Here is a 23,246-nt window from a genome sequence, read left to right as displayed (position 1 = left end):
ATCAAATCCACAGAGGAGATCCGGAAGGTGCTTGACGAAGGGGGCCAGGCAGTGCTGATTCTTTTAGACCTGTCAGCAGCCTTCGATACTGTCCACCATGCATTGTTATTAGATCGGCTGGAGGGCTGCGGGGTTCGAGGCCAAGCACTTAAGCTCCTGGAGGCATTTTTAACGGAGCGGGTACAAGTGGTGGCCATGGGGGAGTATGAATCAAGACCTTTCGAGCTCCCGGGGGGGGTCCCGCAGGGATCCTCCCTAAGCCCCACTTTATTCAACATCTACGTTGCCGCCCTTGCCCCAGTAATCAGATCCTTCGGGTTCGAGTTAACATCATACGCCGATGACACCCAGATTGTGGTCTCGGTGCTCCCGGGGACTGAGACGGAGGTGGCAGGCAGATTCCAGGATTGTATGTCTGCAATTAGCTCCTGGATGGCAAAAAGTTGTTTAAAATTGAATTCATCAAAGACAGAGGTGATCATTTTTGGCCCAAGCACTAATCTTTGGAGCCCTAACTGGTGGCCCACTGATATGGGGTCTCCTCCCATCCCTGTAACAAAGGTGAAGAATTTGGGGGTTGTCATTGATAACCTTCTCACCTTTAAACCCCAAGTCAATGCGATGAGTTCCTCAGTACATTACATTCTGAGAATTATCAGAAAGGTTCTACCCTACCTTCCTGAGGGCAGTAGAAAGTCGGTGGTGACAGCCCTCGTTCTATCTCGCATCGACTATTGTAATAGCCTTTTTCTTGAGGCACAACAGGGAGTGCTTAACAAGCTTCAAGTTTTACAAAATGCGGCCGCCCGCTTGATTGGGGGCTTGCACAGATTTTCCTCAGTCTCCAAGGAATTGGTTAAACTTCACTGGCTTCCGGTACGGAAGCGAATCAGGTTCAAGGCCCTCTGCATTGTCTTTAAGGCACTGCATGGCCTTGGCCCAGTGTTCCTTCAAGATCTTTTTCAGTGGTATAGACCAGGCAGACAACTGAGGTCGGCCAGTCTGGGGCTGGTCAAAACCACCCGGATCAGGAGGGCACGCTGGGGCGGAAGGAGCTTTGTCAGGGGAGCTGCGATGGCGTGGAACTCCCTTCCTCTCTCCCTCAAACTCAATACAAATCTCCTGGCATTCAGGAAGGAGCTAAAAACATGGCTATTCTCCCAATAAGTACTTTGATTCTCGCTTCTCTGGAATTATCACTTCAGCGCCAGGACGCCGATTGGCAATAGCGCGCTTTATAAGTGTAAAAAATAAATAAAAATAAAATAAAAATACACAGATGCAAATCAGACAGGTTTTATATCAGTTAAGTGACAGGCACTAGATTTTCAATATTTGTATTTATTTAAAATTTTAATATATTCTCCTGTGGAACTGTGCTCTGGGTGTGTCTCACCACAATTCTTTGGGTCGTCTTCTATAGTGTTTGCAAATTGCTTCCACTACGCTGTTGGCTCTCCTAGAGTATTAAAGTTAAGTAGCCAAGGCTTACTAAGTGCTGATAGGTGTTAGAAATTATATTTCTATTTCTTTTAGCAAAAGCCATTGCAGGCCAAGGATCGAAACTGAGACACAGTAAAGAACTTTTAATAAACTCAATGTCCAGTCAGTACCACATTTTCTCAAAGTAGGACGTTTATTTGCTAGTGTTGATGAAAGGGATTGCTAACTTGGGTGAGATCTGACCCGTCGTCATTGTGAGTTCTGGTAGAGCCCGCACAAATCGAGAAATCCTGGGCTTAACTTTGGCAGCTTAGCCCAAGCACACAGGCTTCCCTCGTAGAAACTGTATTTACTATGAACAACAGCACCAAACAAAATGTTAAACTTATGAAATTCAAAATCAATTTAGACATATGGAGAATATTGTAATGATGAAATGGTACTAAAAAGCAAATCTGAAATAGGAACCAGGAGTCTTTCTGATGTTTGAAGTCCAGTGCAACAGGGCCTATGGAAAGACTGTCTCTCCCTTAGAAAAGTACTTGGTTGCATTATAGCACTTTATAATGTATAACTTCAGTTTGGGAATAGCTAAAACCATGAGCCCCCTACTCAAATTAATCATGCAATCCAAACTGATGATAAAGTGCGATTTAAGATTATGATTAGAAAGTTGCCATTTTTGGTGTTCCGCGTTTCTTTAGACATACCTAACGGGTGTGGCCAGAACTCAGGCCAAGGGAAGAAAGATTCCACTGTGTTGATTTTTGGCAGAACAGGGCACTGTGGGATTGTTCAGGGCTAAACCCCCAGGTAATTATGTCAAAGTGTGTAGGATTGCACCTGGAAATGTTTTTCCTATTGGTTAGTGTAGGAAAGAAGCCATTTTCGACATGGTCACCCTCACTTGCCTGGTAACTGATGTGATTTGTACGGGAAGTGCACTGGGTTCCTGCTAACCAGGTCCCCAGTGCCAGAGTTCTTTCCCAAAACTGGGCAATTGTTCCCCAGTTGGCAAAACCTTTAGCACCCTCTGTAAGTCCCTTGTAAATGGTAACCCTGGTACCTAGGCCCTGAGATACTAAAGAGAGTCCATAAGGGCAGCAGCAAGAATTGTGCCGCCCTAAGGGACTCCGCCCCAAGCACATGCAAAGCTGCCATTGTAGGCTGTGTGTGTAGGTGCAGACAAAAGTGAAAACACATGTCACACATCTCTGTGTGCCATGTCCCCTAACATTGCATGTGATATTTGTGAGTCACCCCTACAGCAGGCCTGACAACCCTAAGGCAGTGTGCTGAATATTACATGTGAGGGCATACCTGCATGAGTGGATATCCCCCTGTGCTGGTCAATCCTATTGCTGCCCGTACAAGAGACCAAGGGAGCCATTTTAAAACATGTGCTGGACTCTGGTAAAATAGAGTTCCCCAGCTACATGATGACTTCAGTGAAGATAGGGATGCTTGGTATCTAACGTCTCGTATTGATAAACCACACTGATTCCGGTGATGGATTTACCAATACATGCACCCAGAAGGCACCTTAGAGGTGCCCCCTGAATACCTACCAGCCTCTGGTGTGCCCCTTGGCTGGTTTCTGCCAGCCTGCCACTTAAGGCACTGTTCTGACCTCCTAGGGTGAGAGCCTTTTTCTCTCAGGAAACCCTGAACAAAAGCCTGTCCAGGAAGAGGGTTTTGCGCCCCCTCCAACAGGATGACCTGCTGATTAGCCTCACTAGGCTAGCAAGCTTCAAAGAGCTGCTGCCTTTGAGATGCCAGTCTTGGTTCCCTGACTGGAGAGGAAGCCGACCCCCTTTGTCCAGAATCCCCTTAGCAGCTGGAGATGCAGGAAAATTAGCTAATCAGGTAGGCGTGCCCCCCTCAGGCTAGTACCACCCCTATGGTGGGTTAAACTGTGGTGTACTCAATTTTTCTGAAGACCCCATCTTTGTCATGGAATACTTGGGAATTCTGGGACAGGGATATGCCCATTTCCAACAGGCAGTGCGCATAAAGGGGGCTTAGTGACCCCAAAGGTCTGTCTCCCATTGGCTACTACCCTACACTCCCCTAATGCCCGAAAATTCAGTATTTAGGGGAGTCCCAGGCACCAGAAGGCAGATCCTGATGACCTGAAGAAACAAGACTGACAAGAAGAGTCGCACAACAAGAACAGAACGCCCGGCAACTGACTTGGCGCCAATCCTGTCAGCCTGCCTGCTGACTTCACTTAGTGCACCAAAAGTCCACTTGCCCTGCAGCTGCTCAGTTCCCAAAACCTGGGAGATCTGCTAGCCCTTCGCCCAGGAATCAAGACCTCCCAAGGGACAGCAGAACTGTCCCCTGCATCCTGCAGACAGCAAAAGCACCAAGAGGACTCCGACCCTGCCAAAACACGATGCCGCCAAGCACCACCGCACAGCAGCCCATGTCAAAGTGGGCCAACAGTGTCCGCGTGGTCCCCAAGCCCTCAAAGTACTGAGTCCACGGTGGAGTGGCTACTTGTGAACTCCCTGACCTCACCTGCAGCCTCTATTGGCATGCCCCCTAAACCGTGAGTACTGCTCGATGGAGAAACCTGACACCCCAAAGACTGGCCTTTCAGTCCACCCCTGCAGCCTCTTTGTACAGTGATTGATCTCTATAGGATAACATTGGGCACTTAATGCTATTTCACACCTCTGCACCCGGCCGCCCTAGTGCAGCTGGTGGTGTTCTGCTGGTGCTACCTTGGACGTTGCTCAACACTCCCCATAACTCCTGGAAGAGGGTCCCGTAAGTCGCAGGCAAGAACTAGTAAACCTCATATGATTTTCCTCCCGTAGGTTGACATTGCAGAACTCCGAAATTGCACTGTGTCCACTTTTTGAACCAAAAAGTATTTCTCTTTTAAAAATATACTTACCTGAATGATTTTCTTCTGATGCCTAAACATATATAAAGATACGCACTATTTTAGAAATTGGTGTGGATCTCCTTCTCGAGTAGTGCACTCCTCAGTGTTAAGCCTAATGCTGCTCGACAACACTACCCTCTAACAGAGTACCTTGGGATGACATAGCAAGCCCCTGTCATATAGTAAGGAATCCCTGGACTCTTTAGATTATATAGATCATTTTGCTATATCATGTAAAGAGCCAGCTTCCTACAGTTAGGGTGTCACCCCAACCAACCAGCAAATTAATACTAGGCATAAAAAGTGGACATAGAAGTAGCACCCAAGGATACCTTCCTCATAGCACCGCTGGACCTGTGGAAACCAGAAGAAGGACTGCACTTGCTGAACCAAAGGACTGGAACTCAGACGAAAGACTGAGCCTACTGTTTTACCTGTGGAGAGATTCCCCAGAGCTGGAGCTGCTCTCACCTGAACCCGGAACAGAAGAGTTGACTCCAAAGGCTAGCCCAGCTGACCAGTTCCAAAAGGATTTGCCTTGGAGCCTAGTGGGGGCTTCTGCAAGATTGAGTCTTAACTTACAAAGTAGCGCCCGAAACGTCCTGGTCTCTTGGCTGTTGTAAGTGTACTCTCTCGACCTCAAGATTGTAAAAAAGGACACTTTCAAACGTTTTCTAAACTTTTTTTTTCAGAACCAGAGGCTACCATCCGCAGTCGTCTCATTGCCAGTCGGAATTAGCTAGCTTGCTTGCCCTACTGAAAGCAGCTCAACTTCTAGAAAACATTCTCATTCCAAACATGGAGGATTTCTTCGGGATCAATACCAAGCAGCACCCTGCTGTTATCACTCCCTCTGTTGGATCCATACGGCTCCCCGCCCCTCCGCCAAGAAATTCCACCAGAAAAAAAGACTTGTGTCAGAAGGTTCCTGTAGCTGACCCATGTTCCATCGTGGTCCGCCTTCACTTTTGAGTTTTGCCCACTCCAGCGTAACCAGATATCCAAGTTTGGCTGTTTGCTCTTTTTGGCGCGAGGAAACTCTGAAATTACTAAAAATCATATCTACAATTCCCCTTATCTAATTTTTGTCTTTTTGGTGTCTATTTGTTCAGTAAAATGTTCACTATTTTTTAGAAATTAGAGTGGTATTTTCATTGTGTTTTCGAATTATTCATTGTTTTGGTACTGATAAATGCTTTTCACTTGTTTCCTTTGAGTTAAGCCTGGCTGCTCTCTGCCACAGCTACCCAGGACTGAGCTAAGGTTTAAATTAAAGTAACCTAACTGGACCTGATACAGAATAGTAAGATTATTACTTTGTGAGGTCTCTCTTCTTTTACAAAGAAACATGTTTTTTGAGAAAACAGCATTAAGCAACTTTGCTTTTTAAGTTTTTATGACGTAGGTTTATCCATAGGCATAGCCCTGCACGGAAGCAGTTATCGTTTTAATCTCAGTTTTCTTGTTCTTGGTACAAGTTCAACTATTATTATTGCTTTGGTCAGCTTGCGTTTGAGTTATTTAAAAGAATGAACTAAATATCTGTCATTTTGCTATTGTTTTCAGGCTGGGCATGAATCCATTCCAGAAGAATCCTAAACATGCTTCCGTGCTGGCCGAAAGGTGTGGTATTATGCTTCTATTTTATCTGTATTTATACGTGAATTTTTTTACATTGGACAGCTAAATGAGACTACTAACTTGAGTGTTACCTAACGATAAGCAACCTGTGTAACTAGAGTTTCGTGGTAAAGGTGCTACATAATTATTAGAGAGATATTGAAACAAAGGGATCAACGTGAGTTGTTAATGGAGCCTCTCCAGTATGTTTCCTGTCCCCAAGCACTTGGAATTCAGAATAATGGTGCTGCCCTGCTGTCCGTGTGGCTGTTGCCTGAGATCCAGGGATCTCTCTCTTCTTTACAATTGCCTATATACTCCTTATTTAAATATATTGAGCACTGTTAAGGGTTCACAACTTTATTTGTGACCTCTGCCTACTTTTAGGTGGTCATCACAAGGTATCATGACTAAAGCCAAGTCTAAAGTGTACGGTCAGTGGATCTGCAAGAAAAGACAGAACTTCAGATTGGTTGTGACTCATTGTATAAATGTCTGAGTAAATGCAGTGCAAAGGCGCAGGCTTAGACACCAGGCTGAGTATGCTTGTCTGGGACAAGGTGTAACTGGAGATGCTCGCTCCCTTCTAATAGGCTGGACAAACACAGTGCTAATTTGACAATGCACCTTTAGGAAATTCTGAGGCAGCGAGCCTGCCCATCATGTAGTGTAGGGTCTTAGTTTATATGGGTCTCTTGAGAAGGCTCCACTAACATTACAGCATTTTTAAGGCTGATGTTGGCTCAAAACTTTAATTTCTTTGTGGTGGTTTTTGCTTCGCTCAGTATTTTATAATGCCTTTTTCTAAACTTTTTCCTTTTTTTTAATCCTGGAATATTTCTGATCAATTTTGTTTCTAGCTTCACCATGTGGGTTCTCTTTCATAAATGCCCTTTATGTGAAGTAAAGAAGACCTGGAAGGACAAACATGATGTGTGTGTGTGGGATAGGCAGGGGAAGATTACTTTGGGGTGAAACACAGAGAAGTAGGCCATTCGGTCTCCAAGCGGCAGGAAATACCCAGAGCATGTGCATTCTGACCCTTATGTCAATATGGAAATATTATGTTTTCTGTCTAGGGTCGTGGACTCTGGGAATTAGAGCGTGGTGGACTTCTATTAGAAAATGCAGATTTCCCCTACTGTCTGGTCTGCAGCCATTGGAAGATCTTTTCTGACACCATTTTCTACTTTATCTTGTAGCGGGATCACGTACGAGAAGCCACTTCCCCCAATCCAGGTGGCCTCTCTCCGTGCTGAGCGGATCGCCAAGGAGAAGAAGGTGGGTTTTCCTCCTTGGTCTCACAAACAGGCTTTGTGTTTGGTGAAGCTTCTGTTTAGATTCAAGTTGGACATGTTTTGTTGAAGCTTTACTACATTTATTCAGACCCACATTGTCATATGGGGGACTTTTAATGTAAACCCTGCCCAAGTTCTCTACTTGAAACTTAGCAGGATCAGGGGACTGCAGTATCTTTCATGTTTGCAGGCTGAGACAGATGTGATTACTTGTTTTTTTTAGAAAGTTGGACCTTTCTGGGGCACAATGTACTTTGTTTTTGGTCCTTGTCCGTGGGACCATTTTAACTTTATTTTTCTTTTCTTATGTTTCTTGTCAATAAAATTGTTTTACTGGGAATTGTATCTTCTTTGCTGCTATTCTTTGTACTGATCAGTACAAAGAAAATAAATTTTAAATGGCCGTTAAAGTTGAGGTGCTTCTTGTGTAAAGCTTTCTGAATTTGGGATTAGTGTAAGACGTGACTGTGTGCCATACTGTCACTGTAAAAAAAACTGTTTAACTGACCAAAATACCAAAATGGTGTTAGATGGCTGCCTTAATACGATGAGAAAAGACAAACTGATTGCAGGAGGTAATAACCTCTGATGCTAGTGCTAACCCAAGCCATTGCCGTATGGTAAACCAACCAGACTGACAACGTTTGTACCAAGCAAAGAATCTTAGATCCCAAAGCAGAAAATCTCTTGAGTGCATAGACCATATTGAATATTGAGAGATGTCAGCGATGAGAAATATTCTGATCCCAAACAATGTATAATAATCTCCTCAAGTGCTTTGCGATTCGTCACTTGCTGCCAACTAATTCTAGATGCCGGCCATTGCCTCTATGACTTGACAACACCAACCGTGCACATGCTTTTTTAGGAAGGAGGTGGGGGCAGGGGGTTATGAGCTATTCTTGTTACCCAACTTGGGCAATACCTCCTACTCAACAGCTCTCAGCACAGGCAAAATGTATATTCATTCCTTACCTTGGAAATATTCGGTCATTCAGACCCAGTAAGAAATATTAATCATTCTCCCCCTCTGCCCTCCCCCCCCTTTACCCTGGGTGTAAAATGAGATGTAATTGTCTTTCATGTATTTGGGCAGCTCATCTGGTCAGAAGCCTTATTCCGCCTAATGTATAAATTCCCCACCTAATGAGCAGTGGATGAAAACCATGGTTGGTACGAAGGGAAGGAAGGCTGTCCTATTACAGCAGCAGCCTGGGAACATGTAACATGTTATTCTGTTCATTTAATGTAGGGAGTGGTCGGACAACTCTAAAGGCAGCAGCTGCATGTCTTCCATCACCAACTGCTTGAGCTGCTACAGGAAGTTGTAATTATTGTTCAAAGCACATCTGCCCATCTGTATGCCTGCACTATATTCCACCAGTAATGCCAAAATATTAATGTTCGTTTGCCTAATGTGAGCTATATGATAGCACCAAAGGTGCAATGTTAGATGGAAAGACTTTCATCCACTTCTATCTGAGTGATATGGCAAAGAGCCAACGTCTTTTACTGCCCAGTCTCTACCTATCTTCTACAAACAAAAAGAGTTCCCAACCAAAACATCAACAATACACTGCTTTTTCATTCTGTTTAAAAGTATTGAGGGGGTAGACTGTTTACTTCTTAGACCGCAAAATGCAACAATGGACTCATCCTGTGATTAGTTTTGCACAGTTGATACAAAGCTTTCGTGAGTGCCTGTATGATGATTGCCAAATGTGTGGCCTGTAAAAACCACACCAAAGTTCCAGAATCAGTGTTCTGAAAGGATTGCTGGTGGAGGAGAGGAAAATAGTCAGGGTTCATGAAAGGGAAGCGTCAAAGGCTTGCCCCCTTTGTGAGCTGCTCCTAGCAACTGGCCCCCACTGGTTTTGACCCCCCACTTTGGGCGAGAGAATCAGTGGGAAAACCAAGTTAGGAGGAGAGGTCTGCCCACCTTTGCAAACCACACCGCTCAGGTGGGAGAGGCAAGGTGAAGCACAACTCTCAGTCCCCGACATATTGCAGATGGGGGACCCAGCCAACCAGAGTGAGGCTTATGCCCCCCTCCCACTGGAGGGTGGCATAATTGATGGTGTTCGCACCCCAAGGAAGGGACCCATTGGTCCCGACCTGTACCTACCTATAACACTCTTAAATCTAGCACTTTGGGGCAACCCCGAACCTTGCCTCTGCAGACAAGAAGAAAGAAGGACCGAAGAGCCATGCTGAAGAAGGAGGACAGCAACTGCCTTGCCCCCAGCCCTACCGGCCTGTCCCAACCGTGACCGGCTCCAGCATAATCCCGGTATGTCTTGCAGCCAGTAGCCCCAAAGAACCCGGAGGCCCTTCCCTCCCAAACCAAGAGTTTGTCTCCCGTGAGCTCCGGATTTGCTCACCCACAAACTCTGGCTCCAGCCAAATCCGCAAGTCTACACGACTTTGCACCTGACACCCATTGCCCTAGTTCGAGTGGCCCAACACCACGAGGAGGTCTCCCCGGCGATCCTGACTTGGGATCTGGTGATCCCTGACCTGCCTCAAGTCTCCAACCGACGCCTGCAGTCCCTTTCTGGAGGATCCTGCCGACCATGACTGGAGCCGGTAAGAAAAACCCGACGCCTAAAGACACTCCTGCACCCGACGTCCCATGGCCGTGGGTGTCCCAACCAACTGTGTCCCAGCATTCCCAGGCATCTCAACGTACCTCTCCAACTGGAGGCCGACTCCAGAAGATCTTAGTCACTGATCCTGCAGTGTTTGTTGCAACTGGAGAGTCCCCATTGAAATCAACAGGTCACCCAACACCAAACCAGCACCCTGCACCCTGCCGCCCCTGTGCTGCTGAGAGTGCACTTTGTGTTCTAAAATGGATCCCCCTTTTTTCTGAGCCTAACACCAGGAGCTTTGCTCCCACAACCTTGTGGTGTGCTCGTGAGCAGCCACCAACCGGAGGCCCCCTATCCCTTATTGTTTAACATTGGGCCTCAGCACTCTGCACCCGTAACTTAATTTCCTCCCATAGGATCACATTGACTGCTTTTCTTTTAAAATTCTTCTAAGTGTGGAGTAGGTTTGTATGAAACCTTGAAAAACTGCATTTGTGTAAAAAATTAATTACTTACCTTTTGTCTAGGAAATGTCTCAGTGTGATATCTAGGCATATCACACTGATTAGCAAAAGTAACTTACAAATTAATCCAAGAAGTAACGTGCACAGTAATCTATAAAGTAACTTTGCTATAGTATATACAGAGCCAGCTTCCTACAATTGACATCAGCAAAACTGGTAGGAAAGCTTTTAATTTGTCTTTTTCTCCCCAAAGGCTCTGGCTGAGCAGACGAGGGCACAGCAACAGACTGGTACTCCCCCACAGCCTCAGCAAAATGGGCAGCCACAACAAACTCCCCAGGCAACCGTCCAGCAAGCTCAGGTCCAGCCACAGCCTCAGGTTCAACCACAGGTGGTCCAACAGCCGCAAGCAAAGGTCCCGACAGCAGTGACTACCGTGGCAAGTACAGCACTGCTGGTGAGTAGATGTTCATGAAAGATGGAAATGCAACTAAAGGTGGAAAGCAACAGCATGTGATCAGAGAAGCTCAGGACTGTCAGGAAGCTATGGGGACACAGAGTAGATACCATCAAGAAGCACTAACTTAGATGGTGTATAAATGGAGTGTGTTGGTAGAACCAGAATACTCCATTTATTTCATAATACAATCAGCACCTGTTGGGTTTATTTTATGACACTGTGTGATTCTATGATTTGTGTGACCACAGGTTCACACCTATGGTCTCAGCATTCATTGCTCATCTTTGTGAGTGAGATTAAATGAGCTTATTTTTTTTACAAATGGTCTTTTACTTGGGAAAATTATGCTTTTTCAACCCTAAGCCATTCTCAAATATAAAAGCTTACAATGGTCCATGTGGCAGATATAATTAGATGTTTAGAAAACAAACCCTTTCTGAAGACTGACACATGCAACTAGCAATTTCTTCAGCTTGAAATCTTTATCAGAATCTCAACCTTAGACTATAAACTCTCCTTTTTACAGGACCATCTGTCCTCCTTAGCAAAGGAGTATTTTAAACCAGCAAATGGGATTCCTTGTTAAATACCAATATGTCCAACTATTTGTTCATGGTACTGTTTGTAGCGGAAAGCCACATGAAGGGTAGTTGTCATTATTTCTCTGTGGTTTACTTGATTAAAGAGTGTTCAGCCTTAATAGAATGATGGTATAAAACCAATCCGCAGTCATAGGCTGCTGTGGCTGAGATACAGCGTGTCTCGGGTTCTGGCAGTGATTCACAAGGGTGTAACTTGATTGACTAAGAGGTAATCGAAATGCTGCATTTTTATATTTCACAGCTTTCCAATTTACAGTTGCCTGTAGCAGAAGTAGGTAGTTATCAGTTTCACTGGCTCCTAATGATGTATTCTAATGATTAACATTTTTTTGCTAAACAGGCCGGGGCCATCAAGCCGTCTGTCACAGGGACCAGTATCGCAACGGGTAAGTTTGGGGAGCAATACTGCTTCTGAAAGCTAGTCGTATATGTTTATAACTATCATTTACTGATTGATCTGCCTTAAGTAGAGATGGGGTCCGTCCTTGCGCCATCCTTAGAACAGCTGTCTAGGATGCCAAACAGGTGTCCAGCGTTCAATGAAGCAATATCTTGTAATGGAGAAAGCCATTTCACTGGCATCAGCTCTAATCTTTGTACACTGTTTCATTTGCTGCTTTAAAAGCAATTATTAATCGGGCTCTAGCACTAATGGCAGATTTGTTTTGTGATGAATACAGTAAGATTATTTGGATTTGCCTGGTGTCTACAATCTTTGTAACAGCAGGTGTGTTGTATATGAGATAGTCTATTTGTTCAACTGACCTAGCTTGTTTGATGCAGCCTTCCTGGATGTGTGTGTAGCAGTCTATAAATACAATTTAACAGCCATTTTAAGAGCCCAGATGGTGCCCGAAGTCCATGATAGAAACATCTGTGCATTTGCCAGAGAACTAGCAAATGTACAGACACTCTACAAGACATTACTGAATTCCCAGACCTTTCTCAAACCTTTTGTTTCTCCTCATTGCTTTACAGCTACCGTCAGTGGAAATGTTATTGTAAACACTGTTGCAGGCGTTCCATCTGCCACCTTCCAGCCCCTCAACAAACGTCTAGTGTCCCCAGTGGTGAGCGGCGCAGTGACGGTGAGAATGACACAAATGTTCTTTGTGTAATCGGAAAACCCTGTAATCCTAAAAAGATTGGTTTTAATTCTTTGCTGTGTGTGTGTTTCAGCTGGCAGCCTTCTTTCACAGGTTCAGGTCCCCATTCAATAGATAGAAGTGGAAGATGTCCTCATTGAACCTCTCAAAAAAATAAATTGAGCAATTGGTATTTACCCATGTTAAACACTTTGCTCATGTGCTCATGCATAACTTCGAAGACCCAATTAATATAAGGGTTGAGCACACTGCAAAGACTTCCAGGGACAAGTACCCCTAGATTTGCTGATTGTAAAGAAAGACAATAAAAACACTTTCTTGCAGGGAATGGAGATACCTTGCTTCCTGATATAATTTAAAAAAAAAGACACGGCAGGTAGGGCGGTAACGCAGCAGTGCATTGCCAGCTCACTGCCTCTGTTAATGCATAATAATAAGCATCCTGAGAGATGGTGAAGATGTTTCAACACCGATCTGATCCTCATCATAAAAAGGCACAGGACATTGACCAGGAGTTAGAAATATTTCTAATACCAGTATTTGGTGTGTCCTAGACACAGCAGACCATGTGAACGCTGGTGTCCTCCTTTGTCAAGCATGGCTTCAAATTTCAGTATTCTGACCAGAGGTACAGCAGCATCTCATAGCTTTGCCGTTTGATAGTGATCATCTCAATTAGACATGGTGCTAGACAAATATTAGAGACACAGACGACAAAGGACAAGGGTGGGTACCCTTCAGTATCCGCTGCAAAAATCACACTCATGATTTTGCAGCCCTGGTTGGAAAATTTTGCTGCAAAAAAAAGTAAAATTTGCAGCCTAAAATGTCAAAAATTGTGACATTTTTGCAGTAGACAGAAAATGTTCCTGTCAAAAATACTGCTTGCCTGTTTGTCATCCACTGAGGATTCTGCCTAGTCACAGTCTCTGACCTAGGAGAGGGACCAACAGCACCACACCTCAGAAAAAGAGGGTGTCTAGTGCCAGAGAGTGAGTGCAGAATTTAATTTGAAAAGTCTGCACTCTCTGGTTTCTGACAATCTTTGAATTCCAACAGTGCACAGGATTGGGAGGATGGTATCATAGAAGACATGTGAGCTATAGGTGTCAGATGAGTGCCTTGGTGGTGGAGACGGGCAGGAGATTTCAGTTAGATGAGCCACGGGGGAGAGGAGGCACAAGGAACTCTGGACAGAGGTAAGGTTTGTGGAGGAGTCAAGAGTCAGGCGAGTCGAAAGAGGTGCAGCGGAATCAAGGGTCAGCAGGGCATGGGGGGCGAGAAGGAATGGAGGATACCTTGCAATGTGCTCTTGTGCATCTGTTCTATAGGCTGAATTTTTGCCTCAAAAGCTTAAGGGAGTTAGAAACTGTACCCTAATATTTAGGTTTTGCCTGCGCAGCGCTTGCGAAATCTGTTGTAGGCAGAACGCTTAAGAAAGGGCTTAGAGCCCACCCATTACTTACAATTGGTTGGCTTCCACTGCACTCTGATTTACTGGCTTCACATTGGGCAGCAGCTTGGGTTCCACTGTCTTCCTGTTTTTTGACTGATCCATGGAGCTTGGACCAAGTACTGTTTCTGCCTGTATCCTTCCACTGGGCGTGACACATCGAGGGTACTTTTCTTAAACTTTATTTGTCGCACTCCTTAAGAGTGCCCGAGTTCTTAGTCTGTCTCTCCTGCTCCCAGTCATTGCTTGTGCCCCCCCTCCGCAAACACTCCTCCTGCTGTTATTTTGCTTACTCTCTCATGATCCTCTCAACCGCCCCTGTTGGGTTTAACCCCTCCCACTGCTGTCCATGGTGTTCTTATCTGTGCTCGCAAACTTATTGTCTGGTACCTCAGACGGGTTAACAATAATACTCCTAAGCAAGCATTGACAATGCCAATAGGTTTCACCCATTTGAGACCTAGTGGCGTTTTCAAGGCTTTTTGAAGATGTTGTACTGCAGCACAGGCTTAAAGTAATCCAAAAAAATGCAATGACGTAGTCCGTGCTGGCCGCTCCATAGCACTTTGTATTTGAGCCACGTTACACAGAAGCCTACACTGCTGTGCAACATCATTGAAAACATTGACACCGCAATAGGTCTTGCATAGGCGACACCTATTGCCTTTGCCAGTGCTGGTTTTCTCGAAACCTATTGACTTTGCCAATGCTGGTTTTCTCAACAGTCACCTATTCTGCAGTTTTGAATAGTCGATTTAATTTCGATTTGGCCCCAAGTCAGTCACAGTTCATACACATGAATAGTTAATGTAGTATTCATTAGCTACTCTAAGAAGGCTGCACTGCTTATGAACACACACACACAGGAGGATGGCCCTGAGCGCTGGCATAAGCTGTTAACAGACAGGAAACGGACTAATTTAACTAATCTGTCATCAGCTCGCTGTGGCTCATATCAATCCTAGTCTCTTATGTGAGTTCATCTGGATGCCCAGCCTGGAATGTGCTCAACATCTGAATCCAACAGGTTGATGAGGAGGGAGTTCAGATTTGGCAAAGTTCTGCCTGGACCATCCGTCAGCTCCTTTTAATAATGTGCAGCAGAGTAGACTCTGCTTCCCAAATGAAGACAAACACTCTCCGAGGTTCAAAGTATCCAGATCATGTTTAATGTGAGTGTCTCTAGCTCTGAGACAAGTGTCAAAGCTCTCCTCCCTCTATGAACAAGCAGCTGTTTATATAGAGGTGAAGGACATCCCTTTGCACTCCCCAGTCTGCTAATAAATCTGTGTCTATTTCCAGGCTATGTGGAACAGAAACTGCAACCTTATTAGGATTTAGAATTAATATGCAAATGTTGACAGAGTTTATTGTAAGAGTTCATAATTGTATCAGTTTTTTGTCCTTTTGTGACCGAGATAACTTTGCTGCTACTGCTGTCCATTCAGCCTGCAGTCTGTGTTCCAGACACTGAGCCCTTGTCAGATTTAATTGCTTCAGTTGGAGAAGGGCTAGTGCCTTCCAGACTATTTTCTGACCACGCACAGCTAATATTGACCTGGTGACCTTTGTAGTATCTGAATAGTTTGTTTGAGGTAGTGTTGGGGCAGAGGTACATTGTGTGAATTTGCTTTTGAGGCAGCTGACCCTCAGACTAGGCATACAAACTACATGGAAGGAGAGGCCAACTGGCCCTTTGCTGGGCACCTTCACATATACAGGTATTGGCTTTACACATGCTGGAGTCCATTTTCGAACCCCATCCCCGGCTCACCTTTCCTGTTTCTGGCCCACCTCTAGTGCACAGACGATTCAAATTCTAGCAAGCATTTTTGTAAAAATTGTGCTATGTATATTATTTTTTTTACACAAATGTTGATTTCACAGTTGTTGCAAATCCCAAAATGGTGATGTCCTTTTTGGAGTTCGGGGTGGGGGAGAACAGGAGCGGGCTGGATATTCGGTTCTGAATTTTATGGGCCACAGATGCAGCCTGCACTAAAAGGCAGCATAGGCAGTCCTCGTCAGCCATGACAACCACAGCAGTCTTTTCAGCTCAAACAGGCAGCAGTATAAATAATACCAGTACTCCGGGATCTTGTTCTATGAAAATGGCACTCTAAATCCAGAGGTGCCCAAGGTAATGACGCCACCTCCTTCAAACAGTGATCTTCTGTGTATTCCCCTGAGCTTAAAACACTTTTTGTGGTAATCCCACAACGGTGAAGCATAACCTCAGATCAGGGGTTCTGTCCGCTATTTTCCATGAGTATTTGACATATTAGCCCTCTGTCACCCACCATGGACACACAGGCTGACAAGCAGCATCTCACGCTCGTTAGAGGTAGTGAAGGCATTGAAAGCTAATTAAAAAAAACCTCCATAGACTACATCTAGCCCATCCAACTCTTTTTATGATTCAAATTTGAGCCAGGCAAGTGGTGGGCTTTGAGTTTTAAGCATATCAGATCAGAGTTTTTACTGCATGTCTTGCGGACACAGGGAATCCTGTGAGCTCTGCCCTCTTCTTCACAAACATATTGTTGTTTTCTGGTCTCACTGGAATATAATTACCCAGGGAAAAAGGTATGCATGCTGCTCTCCTTTATTGTATAGGCAGGTTGATGCTGTGGAATTTGTTTGTGTTTTTTTTGTTACCTAATTGGACTTTCTAGTCATCATGGCCGAGCCTTAAAGATCCTTATTTAAGATGTGTGGTACATGGAATTGTGTTTTACAGATAATCCACAAACAAAATGCATCTACTCTACTACCTTCTCAAACTCCTTCACTTCTAAAATGGTCCATAACAGAGAGGGTCAGCCTCTCAGGGCATTGAATGCAGATTTCCTAGGGTAGCTTTCAGTGAAAAGTGAGATTTTGTATATACCCTCAGGGATGATGAAGGTCCAATTGGAACCGGCTACTTCAAAGGAACTAGAAGAAGTTCTTCTGCAGAGTTGCACCCCACTATAAGAGACACTGTGCCTGCTTTGAACGTGCAAACGTCTGGGTCTGGCTAGTGTGGGTTCTCCCTAAAGGCTGAGGACAAAGTTGATGGACAAGGGTAACAAACCCTTTGTGTACTTTGTTGTTAGGGACACACCCACAGGATGTCATTCTGCTGGTATACAAAGGGGACTCATGGAACCATTTAACCTCAAGGATGTTGTTTCCATTTTCCAATACCTCCCGACCCATTGCTGGTACCTAAAGTGTGCGGTAAGTAAAATACAGTGCCAGTTCAGAGTCCTACCTTTTGGGATCACTAGGGCCACAGAAGTCACATCCATGTCTATATCCATGTGTCGATAATGAGCTGGTAAAGGGAGTGACTCATTCTCAGTGTCTTATACTCACTCTGTAAACAGCTGAGTTGCATCATCAATGTAAAAAAAATCTGACCTGTGGTGAGAAAATGACTCTATTGACCTGGTTAGCCCCCACATTTTGCCTGGTATGGATGTGGTGTTGAATGTAGTGCACAGGGTCCCTGCCAACCGGGTCCCCTGTGCCAGTGCTTCCTCCCTAAAAACATATCCACAATTGGTATTTCTGCCCCATGTAAGTCTCTAGTAAGTGGTACTGTGGGTACCTAGAGCCTGGAGGCCCTAGGTACCCTGGGACCCTCTCACTAGGACCATGCCACTGCCTTTGCAGCCTGGGTGCCATGCCAGCAAGCACTGCCTGAAAGTATTGGTAAGTCACCCCTCTAGCAAGCCTTACAGCCCTAAGGCAGGGTGCACTATACAACAGGTGAGGGCATAGCTGCATGAGTAGGTATGTCCCTACAATACTTGTCAATTCTTAAATATTGTAAGTGCCAGGTAAGCCATAAGGAGTACATGGGCTGGAAACTCAACAGTTCCCCAGCACCATGATGGCTTCACTGAAACCAGGAGTGTTTGGTACCACCTACTCTTTGTAATAAATATGCACTGCTGCCAGTGTGAGATTAATTAAGCCTTGTACTTAGATGGCACCTCTGCGGTGCCCCCTGAATGTCTACCGACCCTGGTGTGGTCACTGACTGGCTTTAGGCAGCCTGCCACACACAGACTTGTTGGACCCCTGGGTGGAAAGCCTCTGCTCTCTGGGACCAGAAACAATGCACATCCTGGGCAGAAGTGTCACACTTTCTCGTCCAGGATGTCCTTTTTTTTTTTTTTTTTTTTTTTTTAGAAGACCTTTATTGTACATTTCCAGTATAACACAGCGTAAGGCCTACAACCCTTCGGGCCGGCCGCAACAGCAATAGAGTATCTTAAACAGGATAACACAGCCGCGTGGCCGACAACCCAGGGGTCCGGCGGCGAATAGAAACCAAGCGTACCATAATTCAAACATTTTCAGGTATACGATATGGCTTAGGTCTGAGATTTTCACTTTAACCAAGTAACAAAACTTTCCATGTAAATTAAAAGCACGTGAAGTACCAACATTCCTTCGAAGGCGACAAAATAATCGTTCACATTAGCAGTATACTGTATATTTGGCAGTGCGGCCGACAACCCGACCCCCACATCACAATGCCCGACCAGCCGAGGGGCAGAGATCAGCACATCAGGAGACACAACCCCCGACACACAAAGTTCAGTCCCAACCCTCAATCCGAGAGGCACTCGTCTGGGTCAACTCGCGGTGGCTCACATATATCCCCTCTGAATTTGTTCCATGCCCCCCAGATTAGCCCCCATTTAGCAGGGCATCCTCTATTGATAAATACCGCCTTCTCGGCCACCATGGCGTCATCCATGTCCCTGCACCAGTCTCTAAGCGTGGGCCGCACGTTAGAGCCCCACAGTTTGGCGATATTTCGTTTTGCAACCATCATTCCCAGCACAACCCAGTCTTGCTGACGATGGGTGAGGTCCTCCGCCTCCCAAATGTTTAATAGACAGCGACGCGGGTTCGGTATCAGGGAAACAGTCGTGGTTTGGGAAATGGTTCGCATCACCGCTGCCCAGTACGTGGCTACACGGCTACAGTCCCAAATGGTGTGGTAAAATGTCCCCCTATCTCCGCAACCACGGAGGCAGTATTCGTGAGAGGTTCTCCCTATTTTGTGAAGGACCGTTCTGGTGTAGTATGTGCGGTGAAGAACTTTCAATTAACAAGTTGAAGTCTGGATGGAATCGCCGATTCCTTGGGCGAGGAGAGAGCCTCCTGCCATTCTGAGTCATCAAGGTCACCAATATCGCCCACCCAACAGAGGCGCAATTTGGCTAGCATGTCAGGGAAGTTGTTAACCAGTTTCCGATACGTGAAGGATGTCGCTTTGTGGGGCATATGTTCTGTTAGTAGCCTGTCCTCTAGAGGGGTAGAGTCCTGTAGTTTCGTCCCAGGATGTCCTTTTTAATGCGACCCCCATCCTCTGCTGCTTGCAGCAGATGACAGCCCCCAGTTTCCACCTATGCCAAGTTCACCTGCAAATTGGTGGAGGAGAAGTGAAGCACATCTTTCAGCCCCTGCCATCTTGAACCACAGCTAGGTCAATGCCCCCTTCCACAGGAGGCGGGCATAATAGAGGTAGTCACCCCAGGTGAGGTGCCCATTAGCATTACCTGTTAATTCCATATATGCCTCCTAAATCTAATATTTAGGAGGCTCCCTCCGACCTTGAAGCTAGTTTCCTGCGACCTAAGATGAAGGATAATGACGACTACGTGCAGCAAAGCCTGAAGATGACTACTGACTTAACCCCAACCCTAGCAGCCTGTCTCCAGCTTCAAAGACCCTGCAAGAAGACAGAGTCTGTCCTGCAGCCCGTGACTTCCAGAAACCCAAGGAAGATTACCTGAACTTTGACAAAGACCAGAACTCCTGAGGACAGCAATTCCCAAGAATCCAACACAACGGACTCCTGTGCCCTGTGGATCCGCGAGTCCTGTCCACTCTGCACCCGACGCCTACGACCCGTGTCCAGGTGGCACACCATCCCAGAACAGGTTTCCCAGCGATCCTGATCTGATGACCAGCGTTGGCTGACCCCCCTGGACTCCACGATGTCTGCAACTTGAATCCAGAGTCTGCCTCTGACCGTGACTGGCTCCAATAAGAATACTCCGAAGTCTAAAGGCATCCCTGCACCTGAAGACCCTGGGCCTTGGTGAACTAAATATAGGGTGCCCCCACGACCCTCCACATCTCTGCTTACCTCTGCTGTCGGTGGTCTCCCTTCTGCAACCTCCAGTGGGATGCCCGCAGCCTGGTTGTCAAAAACAAAGTCTCCATTGTTAAGCATTGGGCGACTGATGCTGAATCTGCACCCGGCTGTCCTCTGTGCCACTGGGGGTGTGTGTTGAGTGCTGCTTTGTGCCCCCCCCTGTGCTGGTCCTAACCCCCTTAGCTTGGCCCCTACAACTGATTTACCTACCTGCAAGCAGTGTGGCTTCGAGCACCCCCAGTCTCCATTGAAACGCATTGGGCCGAAGTCTGATTTTAGCCTTTGCACCTGGCCACCCCTGTGCTGCTGGTGGTGCAGTTTTGGTACTCACAAGACCCTTGCCCCTTGCTGACCTTTGGTCCCGAAGGCTGGAAGTGTACGTTGGATACTTACCTGTAAAACCACATTTTTGTTTCCTCCATAGGATAACATTGAACAGTTCGTAAATTGCACCGTGTCAATATTTGAAAGTGAAAAGTATTATCTAAAAACGTACTTACTGCGAAGATCTTGGTCTTAAAATGAATCTCAGACATAGCTTATTTTTCTAAAACTGGTGTGGATCATCTATTTGAGTCGTGTGTCCATTATTGGTCAATGTTGTGCAATAAATGTCTTACACTCCTCTGTGTTAGGCCTAAGGCTGCTTGACCACAGTACCGTTAATAGACCACGTTGGGTTATACATTGATCCCTGTATACGTTTGGGGAACGCGTGGACTCTGTGCACTGTATAACCACCTAGTGGCATACCATATACAGAGACAGCTTTCTACACGAACTTTAAAGAGCAAAGACCTCTGCCCTGAGGAACTACGAATCCACCACCGGACCCACCTCTGCACCCACTGCCCAAATCCAAGTGGCCCACTGGTCAAATCCAAGTGGCCCACTGGTCCTGTGAAGGTTCCCCAGTGCTTCTGAGCAAGAGTACACCCTGGGTTTACCCCTGCTGGACTCCACCTCGACGCCTGCAGCCTGAACTCGAAGACTCTCCCTGGCCGCGACCTGCCCGGTAAGACTTTTCCGACACCCAAGGACACCCCTGCACCCGAAGCCCCTGGGCCTTGGGTAGTGCAACCAATGGTGTCCCAACGTCCTCTAACATCGCTACTTACCTAGGCTGCTGTGGGTTTTCTTCGTCTGGCCTGATCCTGCTGCCTTTATTCAACATCGACCTTCCCCCATTAATTTGCACTGGGCGCCCAATGCTGTGTCGGCACTCTGTACCCTGGTGCTCCTGTGCCGCTGAAGATGTACGTTTAGTGCTGCCTTGTTGCCCCCTGTGCTTACCTTAATCCCCAGAAACGGGATTACCAAACCGTGTTACTCACCTGCGAGCAGCATCTCTTCTATTACCCCCTTTCTCTATTTGATAACATTGGCACCAGATTCTGAATTTGAACCCTGCACCCAGCCGCCCCTGTGCCGCAGGTGGTGCAGATTTGCTACTTACCAGAACCTTGCCTAATGCTAATTGCTTGTAACTTTTGAAGTTGAAAACAGATCTTTTTTTTTTTTTTACTTTGGCCTAATGCCGATTAAATGTAAATTGCTGACAAAACTGTTGATGATAGAATTACACTGTGGTGGACAGAGAAACAGATGTCATTGAAAAGAATGTGTTGATAAGAATTTTAGCCATTTACAGTCCCCAGTCTCAAAATGGGCAGGTTCCCTTTCACAATGCATGTTTCTATAATCATTTATTTTTTCAACTTTTGTAGACGTCTGGGACGGTGGTTGGTCAGGTAATGCATGGCCAACAGCGCACCGTAGCATCTTCTGCACTTCCTGCTGAAATGGTGACCATTACAACCAATCAAGGAGTGCGCACTGTGACCTCGGCTGCGGCGTCCACTGTCGTGCCTACGAGCCTGACTCCAGTTCAAACACAGACCAGGACGCTGGTGACGCAAGTCACACCAGGTAACTTTGTGGTGTGTCACTGCAGCTCTGACTGCACTATGTTAGTGTATGAAAACACCCCATTCTTCGGATTCTGCAGGGGGACGGTAAAAGACCTACAAGGCTCTGAGACGTTTATGAATTAACTCGAACCGACATCACTCATATTGGTATGCATTGATTGAGGTAGATGAGCCTGCTGCACTCTAACAGTATTTTGTGTAAATTGCAACCACTGGAGTCAGCCAAGCGAGACAGAAGGGGGTGGTAGCAGTTAGTGCTCCTTTTTACAATCAGTGCTGGTGTCAAACTGCACAGAGCTACCTTCTTCTAGTCCGTAATATACTACACAGTTGTTAATAGTGCTGATGCCGGTCTGTGCTACGCAAGCGTTTAACAGTAGGTGATATTGTGCTAACGCTGCTGAAGCCAACATGGTGGCACCACCATGTGACACAATAAAGAAACCTTGAGACAGGTGCCAAAAGGGGGAGTCTGCTTTCTCTGTGGCAGCGTTGTTTTTATATTGTGGTGCTGGAGACTCCCTTTGGAACAAATGCAACGCAACAGCCTTAGAACTTCCTTCCCTTCCATAGCTTATCTTTGAGTTGGGGGAATTTGTGCTTTTAATTCATGGATGGGTATTTTCATTTGCAGCTACAACAGTTGGAGTTCAGCTCACTGGGAAAACGATCACGCCGGCCCAGTTTCAGCTTCTCCGACAACAACAAGCTTCCCAGGTGCAGGTGTCACAGATGCAAGCTCAGGCCCAGTCTCCAGGCCAAATGAAAACTGTAGGCAAGATCTCACAGGTAAGTAAGCATGTGCTGCTGTCCAGTGTCGAGACCCAATCAAAGCTGATCAACAGTACGTCATGCTATGTGGAGATCAACATTGAGAGAATCAAAGGAAGTTTGAACCTGTGCATCTTAGCAAGACAAGCATAAGAAATCAAATCTAAGCTCAGTATCCAATGTTACAGAGCTTAAGACTCAAGCGAAGGGGAAGAAATTCAGAAGGCACATTGGATCCTTAGGTAGCATCTTATTAGTGAAGAGGGATTTCAGCAGACCCCTTGATTTGTGTTACAAAGTTTTCATTACTCGGAAAAAGCAAACTTTAAAAGTGAACTCCTATGTTCTGATAAGATAGTGACATGGGTGGGTGTATTCAGGAAATATCCATTATAAATTCCTGTTGTATGGTGTGTCCAGTAAAGTGTGATGCTTATGTGAAAGT

At 45.8% G+C, this 23,246-nt stretch overlaps 1 protein-coding gene across 11 annotated transcripts in view; it reads left to right on the top strand.

Moving 5' to 3' along the window:
* Positions 1–23,246, top strand: part of EP400 (E1A binding protein p400) — a 522,955-nt gene that overhangs the window by 417,864 nt on the left and 81,845 nt on the right. For all 11 annotated transcript variants that reach the window (XM_078667964.1, XM_078667963.1, XM_078667968.1 and 8 more), the window contains 7 exons: positions 5,906–5,962; positions 7,162–7,240; positions 10,566–10,769; positions 11,715–11,760; positions 12,353–12,462; positions 21,827–22,028; positions 22,665–22,819. In XM_078667964.1, the coding sequence (XP_078524090.1) occupies positions 5,906–5,962; positions 7,162–7,240; positions 10,566–10,769; positions 11,715–11,760; positions 12,353–12,462; positions 21,827–22,028; positions 22,665–22,819 (853 nt within the window). The remainder of the gene's footprint in view (positions 1–5,905; positions 5,963–7,161; positions 7,241–10,565; positions 10,770–11,714; positions 11,761–12,352; positions 12,463–21,826; positions 22,029–22,664; positions 22,820–23,246) is intronic.

Source organism: Lissotriton helveticus, chromosome 11, assembly GCF_964261635.1.
Source record: "Lissotriton helveticus chromosome 11, aLisHel1.1, whole genome shotgun sequence".
Classification (NCBI taxonomy): domain Eukaryota; kingdom Metazoa; phylum Chordata; class Amphibia; order Caudata; family Salamandridae; genus Lissotriton; species Lissotriton helveticus.
The sequence above is the reverse complement of the archived record's forward strand: the minus strand, read 5'-3'. Positions and strand labels throughout refer to the sequence as shown.